Raw genomic sequence first — 23747 nt, 5'->3', positions numbered from 1 at the left:
AAGAAAAGCCTCTTTGGAATCTCCTCTGCTTCATCCCTTCTGCAGCTCATGTTTTATTTCCAGGGAGCCTTTGTCTTTAATGAAGCAGTGACCTTCTCTGCTATAGCACTTCTAAAAAGATTCCTAGCTGTTTCTTAATGATACCCTGTTAAATGGCTGACAGCTTCCATTTACTGACATCCTGACCAAAGCAGAGAAGCTTTATTTTGCTTTTATGTGTATATCATTGCACTCTTGAGCAGGCCCAGACTGGTAAAAGTCGAGAGAGTCCAGTGTTTAATGAGCTAGAATAGCTAGAATTTGTACTTTAAATACATACAGAATGGAGCATATCACACTGCTAATCAGCGCACCCACACACATGCACGCCCAGGTTATCAACACAATGTTTTAACTTCCTTTATAATGTCTCATGCCTGTCCTTTGCACATATACTCTGTTCTAAAACCCTAGTCATCTGTCAGCTGCTTTACTGGAATTGTTTCTGTCTGTCACCTCTACCCTTATCAAACCATGTTTTTGTAGTTAACTGCCCCCTCCTTTCCTTAGCCAGCACTGTATGTGGCTGAGCATCTGTCTCAGCTTTCATCTCCTGGTTCCTTCTTTCACCCCTTTGGTAGCTGCAGGTTTTTCTCCTTTCCTTCGAATCATCTGCTGATTGAGGTTTGTCACTGCCCAGGCATGTGCTCCATGGTGCCTCCCCGCCTAATGTTCTAGCTGCTTTCCCACATGCTGTTGTAGTTGGATTCCACTGTGAAATCTTTGGGGATTTTGGTATTTTTCAACTTTTTCTTTAGTGTGAATTCTCCCAGAATGTTTGCAGTGGTGTAGAAATAGTAGAAAAACCAAACCAAACACCAAAACACCGTGATGTTTATTCCTCTGGATTACCGCACTTGGCTTTACTTACTCATTTATAACGTGGGGAATACTTGACTTAACCAGAACGCAGGGAAATACTTAGTTACGAGCATATGTAAAGATGAGTAGTGTAGGGATTTATACTCTTCAAAGATCCTGCATAGGAGTGCAACATACCTATTTGATGCCATAAAGTAAAATCCCACTAGTTGTAAGGAAGTGCTACTGGTAGCTCAAAAATAACTGAGAACTGGAGTGACAGGAATGCAGTAGCTTTCCTGTCTGTGAGGAATAGCAAGATACGTGTAATAGGCATATCTACTCCAGTTGTTCACAGACCAAAGATCTTTCCTGTCATAACTGTTTTTAAAATGAAGCAAATTACATATGTGAGAACCTTCTGTATCTAAAATCTGATTTAGTGTGCATGGGCATGCAGGGACAGTGCCAGTGCATATTCCATATACAAATATAATGAAAAATTAAATTAGTAGCTCTGTGCCCAATTTGAGTAATACAGAACTAAGCGTATGATGTAGTTATGCACTCTTGCGTCTACACACTACACTGCCATATCTTGGTATGTGGCTGTGTACTGTTGTGGAAAAGGTTTTGTTGTGCTTGAGGAGAGGAGGTCAAGGCCTTCTTGTGGTTGTAAAATAAATCACAATTTTTAGCTCTTTTGTTCTCAGACTAATTATAAACCTGTCTACTCTATCTGTTAACATGATTAATCATGAACATTGTTGTCAATCCCCATAGTTTCTGTGCAGTTCCTGGCTGCATTTGGTATTTGAATTTGACCCAACTTCTAGGAGCCATCAGAGAATCTCAGTTCTCTTTGGGAAGACCTGGACAACTTGGGTGCAGAGAGAAGAGGCCAATCCCACCGGCTTTTGATTAGCCTGCCTTGGAATGCGTAGGGGCAGCCACCCAAAATGTGTTTCAGTAATTTCTAGCTTTGAGGTTCAGAAGCAGTTTTAATTTATAGGTAGTGTCAATTAAGTCAAATAATTACTTTTTTTCTGCTTCATGGTGAGATATCTGGTATTTTTCAACGATGAAGTCTGTAAGAAAGAGGGAACACAAAATAAATTGTTGTCCCAACTTTATATTAGCTGTTCCGCAGACCATTTAGTATTCTAAGGCCAAGTTAACAGAGGATTTAGTCTACTGTGCCAAAAACATATGACATGTATGAAGAACCAGGCAGTGCTCTGCTGAATTCCAGTACAAAAAGGACCTTATAACTGTCTTGTGTTCTGTTTTCTCCGTTTGTGGAATGGGTCACTATCCTTCACCTTGCTTGGGTTTGAGGCTTGTCAGGTGCTACTTCTTTTGGACGCCTAAGGCAAAGACAGTGTGGGTAAGATGGCTGATACCTGCTGGTACAAATGTAACCAGGTGACAGTGACCACATCTTTGTTTTAAGGCTGATTACACTGACTGTCTTTTGGGTTGACTGCTGCCCAAAGCTTTTTGCATTGTGACATTCACACCCCATCCTACTCACCAGAAGGCAGCCCCATCAATGTCTTCTGTTGTGTGTATATAGGAAAGTTCCTCCTCTGGATGAATTCTGGGATTTAGTACTCCCTTGTACCACTCTAGGCATTTTTCCTAATACAATAGCATAGAAGAAAGAGGATTTCATCCAGTGTCTGTAAAAGTAACATTCCATATAGATAACATCGATTGCTACTTAGCTTCAAAAGTGTACTTAAGAATAGTACAGGTGGCATGAGTAAGTTAATATTCCTGTGAGTATCTCAGGATCTCTTGTTCTTTTTTGTGCATTTAAATCTTAAAATTGCATCTTCCTGTGGTTTATATGATCTTAATTTTGGTAATTTGGGGTGGCTTTTTTGGTGAGCTGCTTTTTTTTTTCTTTTCCTCCTCCCCCCACCCCAAATCTAAATGCCTCTCTCCTGTTCAGGCAAACTTTGATATTTGCAACATACTAAAATGAGGTTGGAAAACTTGCCATTTTTGTTGTTTAGGGTGCAGACCACTATTTTTTGGAAGCTAGGTTAAAGAGCACCTGCAAAGACAGATAGTAGACATCTGCCCCTGCCCTCTTCATGATGTATGGACAAGTGCTTGGTCTCAGTTTGCTCCTTGCTCGTTTAACATTTTAGAAATATCAGAAATGTCAAGTCTGGTCTTTCCTGTTTTTTGTTGGCAGACGTCTTAAATGACTCTAAATTAGGAGTTTTCTCAGGCCTCAAAAAAATGGGTATGCTGTTTACCTTTAGAAGCAGCTTTTGTCTGAGTGTCATGAGTTAAAAGAGGGCGTGTGTGCATGTTAGGAGAAGGAGTTAGATAGCATGAATAAAGATTGCTCTTTGATTCAGAATTCTCTTTCTGGGTCATAAGGTGGGTTGTTGGTTTGGGTGGGTTCTTTTGTTTGCTTGTTTGTTTTTGAAAAGCAAGTTTATTTCTATTGTAGACTTTATTTTTAATGTTGGTTTCTCTTCATGTGCTCTCAACGTGTCTATTTCTTTATAAGGAAAAGAATCCTTTTCTTCTGCTAGTCCAGAATGTATTTTAAATCCCTGGATTAGCATAGCATTTGTTGTTTTCCAGTTATTTTTCTACAAAAATACAAAACCAGTTATTTTTCTACTTTCACAGTAAAAAAAGTAATGAATTTAGAGCCTGATACTTTTAAAAACCTGTGGATATCCTGCTAAATCGTGGCAACCTGATAGCTGTTGATGCTCTGATGTAGTGTGGCTCTTTCCAAGATAGCTTAATATGCTTTCTAAAACTGAAGACTGTAGAAGTGGTTGCAAATGGGCTTTAAGTGTAGCATTACAAAAAGGAAGGATGATAGCTGGTGTGTAAATCAGTGGAAACATACAACTGGTACTGGGTGTGAACTTGTTGGTTGAATGAAGAAATACTGTAGTTGAGAGTGAGTGCTGCTTTTGGACACGGTTGCTGTGTTGGAAGAAGTGGAAGAAATTCCAGTTACACTTAAACATATGTGCATGTATTTTCCAGTCCTTCTGTATAAACAAATAGTAAGTATGTGGGCAGATCAGTGACTTCCAGATCATGCAAATACATGGTTTTTGGTGGAGCTGGGAAGAAAGACTGACAAAATTAATGCAGTGATATTTTCTTTGCATGTAAATGGTTTTCTCAAAGTACTGAAAATAAGTAATTTAAATGCAAGGTTGCATTTATCTTTAAAATATTTCATATGAATGAAAACACAAACTCAAGATCATGAAGTTTGCCCCTTAAGAGAGGTTTAGAGGAAATGGTTGATGCGAGTATCTGGAAAACCCGTAACTTAAACCTTAGCTGCATTTTGCCAGCAAGATCTAGGCAGTCCTGTGCTGGAAATGCTGAACACTTAAAGCTATGCCCAAGTGTATATCACAGTTTTGAAGAGTTGAGGATCATTTGTGCAGATCATCACTTAAGCAGCTATTTACTGGACAAACAGCTAGAGAATACCAAATCAACCAGTCAGAAAGAAGGGTTCTTGTGGAGAAACTGAAACAACAGTGTCCTAAACATAGTGATGAGAGCAGTCATTGATTATGAATCAGAATGATGAATCGGAAACCAGAAAACATTGATCAGAATCACCAATCAGAACGATGGCATTGTATTTTTTCCACTGGGATTCGTAGCTAGGTTTTTGGGAGAAGAGTGATGTTACTGTTCTTACTTTTTTGTGATTGAGGTGTGTGCAAATTACAGGTGCTTGGACAGTGAAGCCATCCAGCTGGTTACTAAGGGTACTCTCTAATGCCTCCTTTTAAATTCACTGCTTCTGAAGATGTGTTTCCCTCCAAAGTCAAGTTAATCTTGACCTTTGATAAAATTGTTTTCTAGTGTTTTTTTTCTCTTTTCTAGGTAAAGAAATTAAAAGCCTTTGATGGAGATGTATCAAAACTGTCTCAAGCTGATTCCTTCATGTATTTACTAATCCAGGTGCCAAAGTAAGGAGATAGGTTTATTCTGTTAGCAGTAATTGTTCTCTTTTGGCTGTCAGATCTAAACAGTTCTAAATGTGTTTGTTTGTTTGCTCCAGCTACGCTCTTAGGATTGAAGCCATGGTGCTAGAGAGGGAATTCTCACCCTCCTGTGCTTCTCTACAGGATGACATGAAAATTATAAGACGGGCAACAAAAGGTAATTAAGCATGTTGGGACATGCATAATACTCTTGTTTTTGTTAGCATGTTAATTAGTCTGCATTATGAAGGCTAGAGCTTGAATTTCAGGTACCTTCACTATTAAAAAGCTAACTCCCCTCTGACAGCTGCCATCAGGGTGTGCCTGGCAAATCTTTGCTTCCAGAATCAGAAATCTGGAGACTTTGGACACAATAGCAATGAGTTCATGATGAAGGCCTGCAAGCAGCTTATCCAAACCTGACAGAAGCAAAGGCGTCCATGGCCAAATTAGGATAAATCGTCTTTTGAGTACAGTTTGCTCATTCATGCATTGCTGTGTCTGCGATTGAATGCAGTTGTTACACCCCTCTGCTCAGTCTCTCAGAGATCCATAGAGAAAATCACTGTATGTCATTTCCAATTCCTCTGTATGCCGTTGCTTTTTGAGGTGGCAGAATTGTTGGGCAGAAATCTTTGTTGTGGAGACCTAATGCTATTCCTTTGTTTTCTGTTTTTGTTATCTGTGTTTCTCTACGTTTCTCTCTTGTCTCTAAATCTCGTAAGTTTTAAAATGCTGCAGCTGATTATTCATAAGGTAATCTGGTGTCTTTTACTCCGCAGGAAAACAGTTCATTCCTGGTTTCAGTTAAACATTAATGCTGGCTTTTTCAAATGCTCTGAGTGCACATTTGTCCTGTTCCTCAAAATGAAATTCCTATTCATGCTGGCAGTTTTTTTGACAGGCTCCTAGAGCACTGTTTAAACTGTTTCTGGTGGTATAAAAAGATGCAGTAGTAAAAATATTCCACTGTGATCACTGGTGATTAGGACAGTCCTTTCTAGTGAAAGGAAAGGGTGAAAAGTCTGGTGTGTTTTTCCCACCAGTGGGGACTGAACTGGTCCTTCTGGACTTAGAAAAATGTGCCTTAGCTTAGGCTGACATTTGAGTTTGGCCTTTTATTGGGATCTCTTTCAAATCGTTGTTCTTTGTGTTTTGAGCAACAGACATAGGTGAGAGAATCTGTTATGTATAAAAGCAGCCGCGCCCTGCTGTCCTTCATGTCCTTCACCCAGGACATCTGTGAACTGATGAATTCGTTCCATCCAGAGGAGACACTTTGGTCTCCAGCTCCTGCATCAGGCCAGTCATGCAAATCAGACTGACTGCGCTTCCCTGTTTTCAGTCCACTTGTGTCATGTACTCTTCTCCATTTGGTGTTTCCACTTCAGGGTTTGTTGATAGCCCGAAGTTGTTTAGGAATTATGTCTACTTTCCTATTCCTGTCTCCTGTGTTTCTTTCCTTGTAATTAAGCTGAGAGAATATTTACTTAAATTCTAACGCTGATAATCACTAGGGGTTAGGGTGGTCTAAATCACCTGATGGATTCTCATCTAGCCTGCAAATGGAGGTAGCTCCTAGTGACGCTGAGCAGGCTTTCACTATGCAAAATATTTAGAAGTTGCCCTCTTGGCCTTGTGGAAGCTGGTGTTCCCTTCTGTATTCTTTTTCTTTCTTGCTTCCTCACAGCTTGTTAGATCAAAGGTTATTTAATCAGTTGTATGTTTTTAGGCTGATAATACTGAAATCCGAAGATACAAGGGCTGTCTGCTTCCAAAATGATAGGTTAGTGTATTCTGCTGCTGAACAGTCAAATGCAGGATAGGTTATAGAATGTGAATTTTGAAACAAAATAGCTTTTAAAAGTGCTTACACTGCAATCAAAAGGATTTCACCTTTTATCATTAGTGTAAACTATAGTACCTTACATTAAAACCAGCTCATGTTATTTTTCTTGCTCTATGAGCACTTGCAAATTTGGAATTACTTGGTTTGCTGTGCCACCTGTGTAATGCCAATTCATTAACTCTTTACAGTTCTGAATTTCTGTATCTTATTCCTAAGGCAATCCGTTTGGTGACTTTTAAGCACATGTATTGGTTTGTGTTCAGATGTGGCTGGGTGGAAAGGTGTATGAATTCAGATAGAGCACTACTGTGCATTTTGGAAAAAAATGGAAATGTGTACAAAACGGGCTTCTGTGATGGAAAAGCTTTCAAAGGTAGCTTTGTTCCATTAGACTGTTAGCATCACACTGAATGCAACTGCGCTAAATCATCTGTGACACGACCGAGGTGAAATAAATGCTGCTGTGAGTTGGTGAGCATACATAAATAAAATTATGATTCATAGTTGGAGTGGCATAAGCAAGGAAAATTTAAACATTGCCTGTTATCTTTTCAGGCTTGATGGCTAAGCCTCCCCAAAAGAGAATAATTGCTCAAAGGCCCAGTCCCGGCAGATGGCAAATGGATCCTGCAGGGTGCAGAGCACTTGCCTCACACTGCAATTAGTAGGTGGTGAGGACACTTAACCACTTGCATAAGGCACGTTGCACATTGCAGCGTTAGGCCCAAAATGTTTGTTAGCGGTTGTCTGCTACAGTTAGGGGGTTGCCTTGGAAATACTACACTTGCTAAGCTAAAGTCTGAACCTGTACTTGAGGTTTATCAACTGTGCCTGGGAATTTGAATTTTATAGTACCATTTTTTTCCCCATGACCTTTTCCATTTGTTGTAGTTTCCTGTTAAAATGAAAGTTTTCACCTTTAAGCACTTAAGATGAATAGGTGTTTGGTAACTGGCTGTGTATATTTCTAAACAAACAATTGTTAGACAGTAATGTTCTTGTTCCTTACAGAGTTAATGACTTGTGAGGAACTGCATTCCATATTGCACTTGGTCCTTCAGGCTGGGAATATTATGAATGCGGTAAGTGACGTCCAAAATGGACATAGCTGGTTGACCAAACTTCCTTGTTAGTACTGCAGTCCATTGATGTCACACCTCAGCTGTTTGCTCTTTTCTTTTTAGGGAGGTTATGCTGGCAACGCTGTTGGATTTAAACTCTCGTCACTGCTCAAGCTGGCGGACACAAAAGCAAACAAACCTGGGATGAGTCTGCTGCATTTTGTTGCTCTGGTATAGAAAAGCTATTTTGTTGGTATAAGCATCTGCTACAATTGTAGAGCCATAGCTAATAGACAATAGAAGGGGCCGTGTGCCTCAGAAAAAGCAACTTTTTTACAGCTTTGATCTGAATCTTCCCCTTTCTTCTCCTGCCACGAAATTCACCAGTTCACCTATGTCTGGTCATCTTACCCAGGAGCACATAGAAAACTTAAGCTTTTTATATGATGTAAAAACTTGCCTTCATCTAACTTCCTCATTGTAGTTTTATTGTCCTGAATTCTGAAACCATGGAAGTGGTTTATTTTGGTGAATACTCATTCAGGAATCCTTTTGAGTCTTTTGAGCAGCATTACTGGTAGAGGGTTGTTCTTCCTCTCTCTTGGTGACTGACGTTTTTCTTTTTAAAGCTGTTGCAGGCACGTTTCAAGTTATTTTTCCTTCCTTTCAAACTTTCAGAATTTCATCATTATAAAGGAAAATTTAAACAAGGGGATTTCAGAAGGGAGAGAATTTAAATGCCTCTATCTGTGACTTGGTTATCTGTGTACAAACTGGCTTAACAGATTTCCAGTCCGCTAACAATAGGGTTTTAATTGATGTTTGTGCAGGAAACATAGTATTGGCTGAAACAATGGACATCACTAAATTGTTCTTTCCCTAACGTTCCCTATTAATACATGACTTGTATTCACTGGCAGAAGCAGCTGTTATTGTACACTGGAAGTGGAAGCTGTTGTTTGAAGTTTCCAGTTCTGATCCTTCCCTATTGTTAAGTGATGTCCTCTGCTCAATTGTGTTAGGGTTGGATGGGAAGAAAAACAGTGAGGGAGAGAAACCTTTAAGTGCTCTTCCAGAGGCTTTAGAATTGCTGGGCTTAGGGACTTTGGCATGGTGGTGGAATGTTAATGGATTGTGTGTGTTTTGGTTTTGTTCTGTTTGTTTCAGGAAGCCCAAAAGAAAGATGCTGCTCTTCTTAGCTTCTCAGAAAAAATTAGGGATGTTCATGATGCCGCCAGGTAAGTCAAAAGAAAACTGAGAACATCTGGTACAACTGACTTATTTGTGTTCTTCTTTGTGAAGCAGTGAGGCTTATTCAGAGAAATAATCTTGGCACAAAACCTGAGATCTTTACAGATGTTTACTATAGCTTTGAGGGCTTCATTTCCATTTGCTAGCAGAAGTATGCCTGCAATGTGCCTTCAGGTATGAGGGATTTTATGACATGATCTCCATGGTTTATTGGTAGTTTTGTCTCTGTCAAATACATGTACATATGTGTTATTTTGAAGGGATTGAAATAAAAGCATGTTACTGTTTTCCCTTACACTAATTTTCATGTGTCTCTGAGCAGGCTACAGTACTTTTCCAGATCTGGTACCAGGTACAGGTACTGGCCCTGGCTTCTGTTAGAACTGGAACCTAGCAGTGCTGAAGTTCCATTCCCATTTTTGCTACTTCCTTAACTCTTGTGCTTTGGGCAGTCTATTTACATTCTTCTCCCTGCTGTTAAATGGATCCAGTATCTTAGATCTAATGCAGGGCTAAGTAATGTCTGCAAAGGAGACTGAAATCTTCTGAGGGAAGGAGTGGTCATGGAGTTAATCAGAAGACTTTTGAGGGACCACCTGTGTGGCTCTCTGCCATCCAACCCACACACCTTTCTGGCAGTCTGCCTTGTGGCCTTCTGGGGAATGTGGCTTCCCTCAGCATGCAAGCCCCCTGGCAAACAGCAGGGGAGCAGGCAGAATCCCAAACCTGGCCATATTTTTGCTAGCCGCTTTGTTCTTTGATCACATTCGCTAACGCTGAACAACTTGTGTTGTAAATCATGTTGAAATCTGTTCAGGGAATGCACTCTGTACAGGAAAATGAAACAAAATTAAATGCTTGTCTCACCATTGGGCATGAGGAAGATCTTTATTAGAGACAACTGTCGTATACAAGTTGCTCATAAATCCTTCCAATTAGATCATGTTAAAATAACCACCATTATGTTCTTTATTTTCTTATTGTCTTGCCTTCTTTACTTGTGGGCCGTCCTCTTTCTCCTTCACAGGCAGAAAAACATAGCCTGTATCTTCTACTGCTTTTCTTATTTGCAAAAACACCCATGATCTGTCCTGAACAGGAAACTAACCTTTGCAGATGAAGTAATCAGAGAAGAAAACAGCACACATTACATTCATTTGTGTGTGCACTGACCAACTTATGCATGCTGTCACCATGCTCTGCTTTGTTAGTCTGCCACTTATTATTCAGCTTTACCGTTTTAAGTCATGCTGCTGGTAAAATGACCTTAGTTAGGAGCATGTTTTTAGTTTTTATCATTTTGGAAGCTGTAGTTCTTCAACTCCTAGGCAAAGCTCATTTCTCTTGTGAAGGAAGTACCATAGATTTAGAAGAGTTTAACCCTCAGACTGAGAGATTTGGGTGGGAGCTCCTGTTGTATGGCATGTGGATCTCACAGGATAAAACTTAGATTACGTCAGATCAGAGCTCTTTCCTGTGGTCTTCGATTTCTAAGTTAACTCTCCCCGGGAGCAGCTCTGCTGCTGGTATGTGGTACAAGGATGAATGTTACAGCTGCTGGGTTGAGACTGTGTAGGCTGCTTAGAAGAACATAACATGCAATTTCATGATGCCAAACGCTGCTGCCAAAATGGGTAGTCCTGGCTGGCAGTCCCTTGTAACCCCCTTTTTTATGCCAGCTCCTGCACTTGGAACAGTCATGTAATCAGCTGGACCAAGCAAATGATCCACCCGGGAGCAAATTGTTTTTTTCCCTTTCCTAGGTTAATTTTCAGTATACAGATATGGCTGGCTATCTAGAAATGAGTGCTAACAGAAGCACCAGGGAGAGAAAAGAAACTGCCTGGTCAGAGGCAGGGCGGCATTCCCCTTTCTCATGGTAAAGAGGTAGGACTGGCTGGACTTAATGGAGAAACCACACCCCATGGGAATCTTTTCCGGTTGCAAATAAGAAGAAATCTGCTTATCTCTCTCTTAATTCTCAGTGTCTACTCTGGAAAGATTTCCTGAACCAGCAGGTCTTGTTTGATAGTCAGGTTGCACCTCATGTTAAACATCCATTTTTTGAAGCACATTGTGGATAACCTGTAGGAAGCTTCTTCCCCCTTGATAAACATTCTCTGTATGTGCTATTTTTAGGTTATCCATTGATAATATAGAAGCAGAGCTCCACTCGCTGTCTTTCAAGGCAAGATCTGTTAAAGACAGCATTCGGCGAGACCCAAAACTCTTTCACCAGATGGAAAGCTTTCTCCAGGTTTGTGGGATATCTGTGTTAATGTGTTACATTGTTGCCTGAATACAGGAGTATTTCTCAGCTGGATGTAATTTGTGTGGACATGTTAATAAACATGTGGGCATAGTAATAAACAGAAGCATTGTTTTAATATGTCTACCCTGTCAGTTGTACAAAGGTGTTCCAGCTCCATGCTGTTTGTCAACTAAGTGTTGGAAGGGCTATGTTTTTACAGGGAGGGATATTGAGTGTACATTGCCCAAGGCTTGTTAGGCAAGTGTGTTTAATGCCTGTGAAATGACTGATGAGCATCAGTGGTTAAAATAGAAGACACTTTGGATTGGTCACTGGTTTTGTACTTCACAGCTGCCCAAAACATAGTGTCTGCCTGTTGTGTTATACTGGAGCATGCTGGTTTTAGCTGAGGCTGTGCTATGCATAAGAATCCTGGTGTTGGGTGACTGAAGAAATACTGTTAGAAGCTGGAAGGTTAAGAGGCTGTTTTCTGTACGTACTTACCCTTAGCACAGAGTGTAAGTATTCTGAGCCATATCATTAGCTCTGGGTGGGTTCTCATTTTCCTTTTTAGTACTGCAGTTGCTTTATAGACATGAATGTGTATAGCACTTAACTTTGAAGCAGAGTTCTTGGTATTTTCCGAGTACGTGGCGATGCCTGAAGAAATACATATTATACTTCAGTTAAATGATTTTTCTGTTTCACACTGTAGATGATTGTTAACAGTAAGAAAGCAGGTGTTGATCTGGAATTTAACCCGCCCTGATTTTCAACTTACAAATGTAGTTAATAGCCCCTGCAGTTTTTCAGGAGATGAGAAGTTGATGAAGAAAGGGGCAGGTTAAGATTGAAATACCTGTCCTCACGCACTCCAAATTGTTGGCTTTCATCCATTGCACCCAGACTCTTTAATGTTATGTTCTAACATGTTTGGGATTTTTTTTTAATTCGATAGCTGGTTTTATGTAACACTACAACCTTGTTCAGGCCACATTCCAAAAGAAGCGTTGGGGAAAAAATCATTTTACAAATGCATACCTTACATAAACACTTCCGGTTTTTGCTTCTAAATTACAGGTGATAACCAAGCTGATTTAAAAGTCAGCTCTCATTATCTCAACCCTGTGAATAAATTACTAAAATAAGTGGGAGGAACTAATTTTCTATGGATGCTTTTATCAATTGTCCAGTTTATCTTCAATCCATCTTTTTATTGGGCATTTCTTTTTAAGACTAACAAGATTTGTTCCTATTCTCCTGCCATCATTTGCCAAGTAACTTAAGCAGGGTTGGCTTAAATGGTCACCAGTGCCTCCAGCTGCAGATTCCCACCCTGGTGCTGCAGTGACAGAAGTATTTAGGTGATCATGAGTAAGATGTTGTCAGAGGACAGGTTAACTTTTCTCCCTGGGTTACTCTGAGCTACAGGCGGTCTAACCTCTGGGATTGTGCGGGACTGAATGGCTGGTGGTGCAGATAGGGGAGACAGAGGGGCAGCTGCTCAAAGTGCTTTAAGCAGTTCTGCTGCTCAAAGTCTAACCACAGCCTTGTTCTCTTCCTCCTGAATCTTTTTCTACTGATCTACTCTAACCATGACTGTATAGCTCTACATTTATGATTCAAAATGTTACCTTACGAGACGTTTTCTGGATGTCTTAAAATACACATATTTCCATCTGACTGTCCTGAAATGACACATTATCTTTTGTTAGTAGGAGTTATCCTTCAAAGTGTTAATTTCTTGGGCTCTCTAACAGATCCTAGGTTGGAACATGACTTTTATAAGTTCCTAATGTATACATGGCCTGTTGTGTCTTTTTCTGTCTGATTCGTGTCATGTATGTTGTTTTGTTGTTTGTTTTTTTTTTGCTACAGTTTGCTGTAAGACATCTAAAGGAGCTTGAACACCAGAAACAAGAATTACAAAAGGAGGGAAATGCTCTTATTGACTTTTTCTGTGAAGACAAAGAAACTATGAAGTTGGATGAATGTTTCCAGATATTCAGGGATTTCTGCATAAGATTCAACAAGGCTGTTAAGGTAAGAGCACTGAATGAGATTCTCACACATTGCTTGCATGAATTAAGTTGTTTTTCTGCTTAAAGGGACATTTTATATCTTGTAATATTTGACATATTTGCTTGAATGGCTACAGCAAACTGCCCTCTTGTAGGCATTTCTTGCCATAAACCAGGTGGGAAATGGTCATAGTGGCCAGCACTCTGTGCAGCCCCCTGCTCTGCATCTTCTGGTGCAGGCAGCTAGACCACTGATACTTCAGGGTAGTCTATTGGCTGGCTTGTAACTGGGCTCCTTCCTCTTCTGGTGAGGAGCCTGGTGATTGCTTAGCTGAGCAGCGAGACAGATTGCACAGACTTCCTGACTAGTGCTTGCTGTTCAGCCCATGGACTTGTAGTGTTAGATCACTGGAAAGACCTTAAGATGTGGCACCCCATAACATGGGCATACCAGCCTGAATCAGCACTAGCTCAAGCTCTCCCCCACCCTCCCTTACATGATTAGATACACTTGGCCAAGTAAAGTCAGGACTGTGCATTCTACCTTGTTCTTTCAAATACTTACTGTAGGTGAAAATTCAAGAAATTAAACAGGCATACAGAAGCAAGATACCTCATCCGCGCTGTCACCATTCATTTGCAAAGTACCCTGAATTGGTCCCAGATATTGCAAAATATATTAAGATGAAGGAGCAGTACTGGCATTGACAGCAGTTTTGGCTCAGCAAAGTCTGCCTGTTGTTACAGATATTTTTTAGTCCTTTATAAACAGCATGAATTAGATGGATCCACATGTCGTTATTTTTCTTCCTTACGCAATCTGCATTCGACAGCACTTTGTATAAGAGCTTTAGTTCAGAAAAGAGAGAACAATCCTGATTTATAGCAAGCTGACAGGATGTTCAGCTAGCATGCTTGTTGTACCATTAGCTTGCCTAACCTCTACCGCCCAAGACAGCACATAGTTGCGCATCTGTGTGAACATTATACAAACATATAAAACCGAATAGTGATAACTATTGCAGGCATTTTAATGAGAGATGGCTTTGTGCATATATGTTCAATTATTTGGGATTGGGGATTTAATTCATAGTCACACATTACAAGTGGTTGTTGGATAGATATTACTTTAAGGTCCAATGGGAATTTTTCTTCCTCTCCCTGTAGTAAGTAGTTACACTAAAAATGATAAATTAGTCTCTTACTTGCAAATATTGAGAGGTTTTGCTTACTGTGTATTTTGTGGGGTTAAATTCTGTCCCTACATGTTAACAGAACAATTCAGAATAAAGATTGCAGTTCTAACAAATGACTGTGATGTGTGGACTGCACAGCCAGCGGTCTAAAATGATGGCTTACAACACAGTGGCCATGTGCATGTATTTCAGATGCTTAAACAGGTCTTTGTATACTTAAAATAGATTTTTTTTTTTATTTGACTAAAATCTCCCAAACATGTTTTGGATGAGGTTAAAATGTGCTGTGTCTCATACGGGATGTAAGAATAATATCTACAACTATTTTTATCCATTTCTCTTTACAATGGGATATTTAAAGTTGAGCTTTAGCATTTGGCAAGAATTCATTCTGTAATTCCATACCTGAAAGAAAGCTCCCTGCCACAGCCATTTTTCCTGCGAGCTTTTGTCTTTATCCAATCTTAGGTGTTCAGATTTCTTGGGTCTCTTAATGCATCTTGTCTTTCAGAGACCAGTGTAGTCCCAAATCCACTTTAAGAGGTGTAGATTAACCCATTCATCAAGAAGAGCTTCAGCATTAGGCTTTTATTTACTGAAAGCTTTCAGGCAACTTTTCTTAGTTGTGTGCTCTTCTGTTGTCACAACAATGGGAAGATCAAGCTAAACAGTGCTTCAGACAAATATAGGTGTGGGTTTTTTTAAACAGTGTGTCATTGCTCTGAATGGATTAAACAACATGCTGGAAAATAATGTGATTTTTGAATCCTCTGTCAAGACTGGCCTCCCTCCTCTTTCTTCTGCTACAGCTATGCCGGCTTTAGAAAACCAGGCTCTCCATTTCAGACAAGAACCTGGAAAGTTCAACCAAAGGTTCAGCTAGATTAAATCTGAAGCCTAGAGGTGACAGTTAAAAGGTTGATATTTGCAGTAATCTACTGCTAATGATTTTAGTAAACAGGTGTTACTGTGTTGTCTTTCAAACACAAACTACCTCTTCCTATGGCATCCTGAACCAAAACTCCTTAGCCTGCCTGCCAAAATCTCCAGCTTGCCCTGGGCAACTTCTACGCAATAGTTGCCAGTTTTTGAAGCCAACAGTGAATACGAGATCCAAAACTGGAATGAAGTATTGATTAATGGTCCTTGAGGGGTTCACTTGCAGTCTAAGTAATGATTGTAAGGCATTGTGTAAACTTCTGTTTGCTTTCATATGCAATTAAGTAATGTCTTTTCACAACATTTCCAACCCATAATGTTCGAGTCAGAGATAAGTAGCACCCTGTAGACACTGCACTTGCTGAGGAACAATTGTAATAAGGGAGGGTAGGAGGAACACATTGGTTGAGTGCTCATCAGACAAGTTTGTCTTAAAATATGAATGTAATGATTAGGTACAGCTTTACTCACCTGATAAAACTGCTAACTTTAAACATGTTGGGAGCTTGAAACCCTCCATTTTATAGCAGGAACTCTGTCTGGACATCTGCTTGGGTTTGATAGGTCACATTCTTGGTCTCTGCAGGCACTTGAACATTTTTTTCTGATGCTAACCAGGCTGATGTGTTGCCAGCATTAGTTACACAGGGAACTGCTGTCCATACAATGAATGGCTGTGGGCTGCGGGTGCCATTGTGGTTTCATTTGTGTATGTGTTAGGGGTTGGGGCAGTGTGATAGCAATAAGAGCTAACATTGATGGGAAGAAATAAAAAGGAAGATAAAGGAGTGTGACTTGTTCTAATGCATACGATACTTCCTCTGAGATGTGTTTATGCTTTTTCTCATCAGGAAAATAGGGAACGAGAGATCCAGGAACTTCATAATCTGCAAAGGCGAAAGGAGCTGGAGGAGAAGCGTCGATCCTGGGCAGCTGGAGAGCTTGGGAGCTTTGGGCGGAGCAGCAGTGAAAATGATGTGGAGATGTTGGCCAAAAAAGGACTTGAAGAATTTCTTCCCTTCTTGCAGCAGAGATCGCAAAGCCCTTCGTACAGAAACCCCAATTCTAGACGCTCTCGACTTTCTTTGGGGATTACTGCAGACAGGGAGTTGCAGAGTTTCCTAGAAATCTCAAAAGATGAGGATCCAAACAAGTTTAACAGCCTTCCTCGTGCAAATACCCGACAAGCAAGACCAAATGTAGCCTGGACTGAATCCAAAGAAACAAGAGATCTCAACTTAAATACATTGCACTTAGACCAACAGTCTGAAATTGAAGTGAAAAGTGGTGGCCTACTCCAGGTTCCTCCAGCTCAGCCCAATCACTTCAGCAGCTCAAGCGGTCCTGGTACCCGTTACTCACAAAGAAGCACCGACTACAGTGTGCACACTGCCAATGTGTCCTGCGAGGAGTCGACAGATATAAATGCTCTGGCCCTTGCAATTGAAGAGCGTGAGCTTGTTAAAGGATTACATAAATTTGATATTCAAGGATCGAAGCCTGCAGAGGAAACACCTTTAATCTATTTGGAGGATGCTGGTGGAACAGACCTGGAGACTCTAGATGATCTAAGCTTTCATTCCCTTAGCACTGCCGATGATGACCTGCCTCCAGCTTGCAGAAGTTCCAGAGAGGCCCGTGACCATAAAGCCAAAGCAGTGGGTTGCAAGAGTGAAGCTTCAGAGCCCAGCAGTAGCAGCCCCGTATCTATGGATACAAGCGTTTCAGGAAGCAGGGAAGATGGGCCGATGTTCTATGTGTCAGACACAACAACTGATTGTTCTTTGACACTGGACTCTGAAGAGGGAAATGACTTTAAATCTGCAGGCAATGAAATAAGAATTGGGGCTGGCAAAGCACGCTCTTCTGGGAATAATGCTCAATACAGGGCTAGAACATTCTTCTCAAACCTGAATTCTGCTTCTGCCAAGGATCTTCACACTTCGGCAAATGATAAGGATGATGCCAATAGCAAGCATGCCCTTCCTAAAGAAAAGCCCATAAAAAACAGAGACTCAGCAGGACCAAAGAGAAACTCTCTGAAAGATAGATCTCCAAGCTCCTCAAAGTCCAGTGGCACTCGCTCTAGCCACACAGCTCCTTCCAGGCCTGTAAGAACTTTGAATGCCTCTGAGAATGAAAGTATGAGGAAAGTGGTGCCCATTTCTCGGTCAAACAGAGCACCGAGCAGTGTGAAAAAGCCAGAAGCCAAGCCAGCACCCCGTGAAACCAGCACAGTGGAAAGCCGGCTCTCGCACCGCAGCTCTGTCCGAGGCACAACAGACACACTGCCAAGAAGTCCTTACAGGCACAGCATGTCAGTAGAAGAGCCAAGGTTACAAAGAGGCACTTTCACCTCGAGCAGTGCCCATTTTGAGAGGGACAGAGTCTCTCTTAAGAAGCCAAGCTCTAAACCTGTTAGGAGTAACGTCAAAGCAAAGACAGATGAAATAAAGATGTGTCGCTCCAGTGTAAAACCCCAGACCCCTACAGATGACACCAAGGTTGCCACAGTCAGTGTTCCCAAAACACCATCTGCTGTCCCAAACTTTGCAAGGAATACAGTGGCTTCTTCTTCAAAGCGTGCGAAAGTGGATCTGTCCACCTCATCCAGACCTCCAACCATCACAAGGTCTGTGTCCCAGCGGCTGCCTAAAGCGAAGCCAGCAGTGACCTCTGATGATCCAAGTCCAAAGGAGAACAATGTGAGTACCTTAAAGAGAGCAAGTAGTGCCAGAGTGGTTGGAAGAAGCATCCTGCAGGGAGAAGCCGTCAGCACTAAAGTAGAGCCTGCACCGAAGGAGCAAGGAGCAGGGGAGAAGGCCTCTCTTAAACTGAAAGATGCAAACCGGACTGCGATTGGTAAAATATTGAAGCCATTACTGAAATAAGGGAGAGGGGTTTTTTGACTCGTGGAATGTGAACTCTTGTTCAAGCACTGGATGTCTGTATGGTGAAATTCCTTGAAAACAGTAACACTGTTGCTAAGCATCATCATGTGCTCTTTGAAATTCAGCACACTGTTGGAAAAGGGCAAATAGTTGTGTTCTGGTCTAAATCCTTTTTTATGAATCTGAATGTATTTGAAGCTACTGTGATGGAACGCGAGCGTACCAGCAAATCTGTGCATATTTGTCATACAGAAGGTCACCAAAAGCCAAATTTTTTAAGAAGTTAAACTGCAAGATGAAAAGCTTTGTGACAGGAAACATGGATAAAGGCCAGTTTTTGTGTACATAAGATTCTTCCTTAGACTCGAGCCTTTGTGCGGGTTGGTTCCTTATTCAATGTCAAAGTGAATCCTGTGGAACAGTACTGAAAATGAACTTAGGTGATTGTGTTTTCCTTTGCTTTTCGGTTCCTTGGATTTGGGAACTCTTTTTGCCTGTTGCTAAGTCCATTGCTGGCAATTGGACAGACTGAGGACTGCTGGCCAAAAAATAGTAAAACAAAACATTTGCTGTTTGTGGCTGTCCTTAACCTCACTGAAGAATTTATAGCATGTTGTATGAATGTATGTGTGTCTGGAGAAGGCTTTCTGCTGGACGGGAGGCTTATTCTCCAAGAATGTGGCAGCGTTGTCTTGCATGCCCAAGTAGATATGGCTAGTGCTGCACCGAGTAGCACGGCTGGAAGCTGTGCCTATTGCAGGGCCATCAGTAACCATTGGGATAATGACTACTCCTGACCTGTTTCGGTCACAAGCAAACTCGCCAGCTTTTGGTCATACAGAAGTGCCATATTTATGATACATATCAAGGATGTTTGCAGTTCAGCTCTGGAAGGCTGCGATGTAGTGCTGAGCACTTTCTTACCATTCCATGTTTCCACTGGTTTATCTACTACCAAATTACTTGAATGTTGCAATGGCTCTGATTGAGCCATGAGTTTCCCTGCCTCCTCGTCCTCCTCTCCCTGTCAACATGAATATTTAGCATGAAACACAGAGCTTATGCATGCCTATGTTTTTGTAGACTTCCTTTGTTGCTTCAAATGTGGTTTTTAATGTTTTAAAGACTCTAAGGGATGAATTAAGCTAGTATTTGATAAGCTTTTTACAAAATAAAAGCATCTCTTTTTTCCTGCAGATACAAATTTTAACTCCAGTCAGACTAAGGTACAGAGAATGAGGGAAAACTTGTTCAGCATGCCGTGCATCTTCCCAAGAGAAATATATGTAGGCGGGGAAACTGATTGCTGTTCTCCCAAGCATCCTACTTAAAGAGTTGCTTTTTCATTCACTTATGAATGAAGCCTCATTTAAGAATAAAATGGAAAATAAAAGGAAAATCTCTTTGGACAAGTGGCATTGACTTAGTATGGTCGATCTGTTTGTCTGCTCTATCCCTCAGTGCCAGGAGAGCATAACTCAGTGAGAATGAGCCGTTTAATTGCTCACATGTTTCTCATGGACTAGTATCAGGCCCAGCTAACTTAGTGTTTTGAATCTGGTAAAGGGCCTTTAGCTTTTCCCACATACCAGCAAATTTGGATGCAGACATCATACCCAAACCCTGCTAAGTATTACACAGGGCCTCTTCTTTGAGTCTGTCCCACAAGGAAAACTTACATAGCCCACTTTTCAGCAAGGGCAAACCTTTGCTTGAAACCCTATAAGCTTTTTGGATACTGCCTCCCCTGTGGCTTAGATACAAAAGCATCTCCCTTATTTGTATCTGTGTGTATGTATGCACATCTGCAAGAGCAGATGATTGACTTTTTTCCCTTTTTTTTTTTAACGAAAAAAAAACCAAAAAAATTTATTGGTAGCAAGCTTGAAAAATAATTTAAATGTGTTTGGAACATGTAAATAAATTTCTATAAATCTGTGTAAAAGAGAACTGAATGTATTTAATGGAGCATTTATACATTTCGGAGTAACTCAGTAGTTTAATAAAGTTCCCATTTACTGGGTATGAGGTTTGTATTTTCTCTTTCCTGTTATGCTCCTGGCTTTAGTCCTGGAGATGTCACACAACTGGAGTCGGGGTGTAGGTCACTGTGGTAAAGTCCCAAAAGGAAGGACCTTACAGCAGAAATCCTGGCGCTTCAAATGCTAGGTTTGAGGGTTGGTTTTATACTAAGACATGCAGTTTAACTTCAGTTTCTGAATGTTTCTGAGCAGGACTTTCTGCACAGGTTTGGGTATAACATGGAAGGCATTAGATTGGTAGATGCAGCACACTGTGTACACGTTGTATGTTGTGGCCAAGACAAATGTTCATGGCACTAACAAGTCTGGATCTGTCGCTATCTTCATGCCTTTTAGCTGAGCACACTTGATTGAGAAATCTGGGTTTACAACTCCCAGGACTTTGGAAATAAAGAATAGCCTGTTTTGCAGGAGCAGGTGGTGACTTTTACACTGCAATTCTGAATTTCTCATTTTCACCCAATTCTCCCATTAGTTTTCCTTCTTTACTGTGTACAAAAGAATATCTATTCAGCAGGAAAAAAGCGAAAGCCAGCCCAGCCTCCTTGTCCTCAGGGAGCACTTCCTCCCCTCTGCTATGAAGATGTTTTTTGGACTGGAATTGCTGCTATTTGCAAACTTGTTTAGCCCCTGACTTTTCTTGTTTGGTGAGTGTGTCTCCCCGTGCGGAGTGGCAAGCACCTGCTGTCTGCCAGTGCTGAGTGATGGCTGCTGGTGGAATCTATGTGGGAAAGCCCTTCACCATCAAAAGGTGTGTCTCAGGAGTTTATGTTCTTTTAAACTTCATTTTTATTTCAAAAGGGTTTATAATTACCAATTCATTATTTAAACTACCAGCTGTCAGAGGCAGCGATGCCCTCTAGGTTTAATTTCCCATGTCATGCAAGTTTCTCAAACACTAAGAGGCCACAGGGCTAGCGCAGCTGCAGCCAGTTTTCAGGAAGCAGCAGAGACCTTTTCTCCAGCTTTGTTCTCCCAAGGGCCGATGCTTCTAACTGTCACTGGGGGCAGATGGGGCGCATCTCTCTCCTTTGGTGGCTGTTGAGGTGGCAGTGAAGTAGGGGGGTCCAGGGGACCACGAGGGGATCTGGAGCTGTGGAGACTGTGGAGATTGAGAGATAGGCGAAAGATCTGTGGGAGTAAGAGCTGCTGATTCATACTTAGAGGAATTTAATATTCACATCTCATGTGGGAACTGCATACAAATGAGGGGCTCAATGTATCCCTCATTACAACAGCTCATTAAATTATCAAGAAAGAGTTCTCATCACACCTCCTACAGTGTACAAGTCTGGACTATGTCATTCAAAATAATCCATCTGTATCTTTCTAATCTTAGGGTATGTCTGCGTGGACGGATGCAGACAGCCACACGTTGGCTCCGACCTAACCAGACCTGAGCCAGCTCCATGCTGGAGGTATGCAGTGCATTAGCTGGGTGCTGACCCTGAGCTCATATACTGTGACTGTAATTGCACACCCTCAGCCAGGCTCGCTGCCTCCCGCTCAGCGCACACCAACCCCAAGGAAGACCTGCCCTCCAAAAGCCACCGCTGCTGCTGCTACACATGAGAATGTAATCCCTGCAAGAGAAGCCCAGCCAAACATGGCTCCTTTCAGATTTGGCTGCTCAGCCTTTTCCATTAACCTGATCCATGCTGTTTACATCCTACTGCCACCAGTGCCAGAGATAACTGCCTTGGGAACAGCTCCCTACCGGTATTGATAACAGCTGCTGAAAACAAAGGAGTTTGTTTTAGCCACATCACTGTCCAAATAGCCAGAAATACATTACTTTTTCATTACTCGTAAGCCAGTATTAAAAAACCTGTCATGTTCTCCTGGCTGAAAGATGCATTTTGGACACCTTGTATGCTGTTAAAAACTGGTGTCTGCACAAACATCCTTGCAACTGTAGAAGAAAGTGGCACTGAGGCGATGAACGTGTGAAGGGTCTTGTTGAAGGAGAGCATGTTTATCTTCCCAACGTGTGGTCACCACCACCAGTGTCAACTACCTGCACCTGGAGAAAACTCTTTCCAGCCAGTGGTTGTTCCTTGCTGTGGGGTTGGTTTCTGTGTGTTTTCAGGCTGAAGGCTGAGAGTGCAGTCACAGCTTGCAGCTTGCTCTGATTAACAGAAAAAAAGGGAAAGAAAAATCCTCATTAGCCTCCAGCTGCTGATGTCCTTTCTACTGGCACTGGCCCATTAGAGCCCACCGAGGGGACCTGAAGCACATTGGTTTTAGTGGTGGTGTTCAGGGTGAGGTTTGCCGTGGCCAAGCAGATGCTCAGCAAGGGTGGCTTTGTCTGCACAGAGGGGAGAGGGTTACATGCGTTTCTGAGACTGTTGACCCCATCTGAAGCAGAGGCTGGGGACAGGCTCCCTTTGAACAGGGATGTGTCTCTTTCCTTTTGATCAGGTCTGAACAATAGCTCCTTTTTATCCTATTCCATCCTTATTTATTGGGAAGAGGAGAAAAAAAGAAAGGCAGAACACTTTGATGCCTCCTCTTGGGTCAAGTGAAGGAAATACATGAACTCTACTACTTCTTTTCTTTTTAAACAATAGGATTTTGACTGATAAATAGAGGTGGTAGCTTCAAATATCCCTCTGCTGCCCAGAGGCACCACATATTTTCAGTGGTTGCAGTGATCCAGAAGAAAAAACATGCATAAGAGCAAAAGCTCTGTTTAGTTCCAGAGCACATCCAAATGACTCTTTCCTCTACTTTGAAATATAAATCCTATCAACTGAGCACAGGCAATGTTCATTCAGGCACCCAAAAGGGGCTGGCTAGAAGGTATTGATACTACTTCTGAATTACTGTTTACAATGAATTTTAATTCCCATTACTCATCCCGTTTCATTGTCATTAGGAGTAAAAGCTGCCTTCAACAGAGAGCAGTAAAGCAGGGCTGATGGGTGTAAACACACTCCACAGCTAGGTTGCTTCTCCTGGGGCTTAGCCCCCAGGGCCCTGTCCTGTAGCCTTAGGGAAACAAATGAACTGCCTATGTGCATATGCATGTTTGATAGTTTCTTCCACAGAGTAAGGTTTTCCATGTTCCTGGTGGGCTAGCACACCTTCTGGGAAGGAACTGAGCACAGTAAAATGAATACAGGCACGACAGGTGTTACGAATTACTGAAGCCTGGTAGCTGATGCGCCTATGGAAATTAGGAATGTGTGCTTATAGGGAAATGTGATGGTGAAAAATGGGTAGGCACAACTGGAGACAAGTTTTCAAAAGCCATATGGGTACTTTTCTCTCTGACATTAGCGTCATCATGCTTCCCTGAGTGTCTGCTGTTTCTGGTAAACCCAGGTTTAAACCTTATTCTCCAGGAGAAATCAGGATTCCTCCGAATCACTGCAAGAAAGTATTTGACTGAGAACTGCTGGAATCGCT

The 23747-nt window shown here is 41.5% G+C and overlaps 1 protein-coding gene across 3 annotated transcripts in view; it reads left to right on the top strand.

The window, feature by feature from the left end:
• FHDC1 (FH2 domain containing 1) overlaps positions 1-20317 on the top strand; it is a 36538-nt gene extending 16221 nt beyond the window's left edge. For all 3 annotated transcript variants that reach the window (XM_061476496.1, XM_061476503.1, XM_061476487.1), the window contains exons 5-12: positions 4735-4820; positions 4913-5013; positions 7696-7766; positions 7869-7976; positions 8913-8983; positions 11136-11253; positions 13126-13290; positions 16255-20317. In XM_061476496.1, the coding sequence (XP_061332480.1) occupies positions 4735-4820; positions 4913-5013; positions 7696-7766; positions 7869-7976; positions 8913-8983; positions 11136-11253; positions 13126-13290; positions 16255-18294 (2760 nt within the window). In that variant the 3' untranslated portion in view covers positions 18295-20317. The remainder of the gene's footprint in view (positions 1-4734; positions 4821-4912; positions 5014-7695; positions 7767-7868; positions 7977-8912; positions 8984-11135; positions 11254-13125; positions 13291-16254) is intronic.
• Positions 20318-23747: the final 3430 nt, after the last annotated feature.

Source organism: Pezoporus flaviventris, unplaced genomic scaffold (genome assembly GCF_033815535.1).
Source record: "Pezoporus flaviventris isolate CSIRO_AGI_PZ_B2104156 unplaced genomic scaffold, CSIRO_AGI_Pfla_v1 ptg000002l, whole genome shotgun sequence".
In the NCBI taxonomy this organism is placed as follows: domain Eukaryota; kingdom Metazoa; phylum Chordata; class Aves; order Psittaciformes; family Psittacidae; genus Pezoporus; species Pezoporus flaviventris.
Note: the sequence above shows the minus strand (reverse complement) of the source record. Positions and strands in the feature narration are given on the sequence as shown.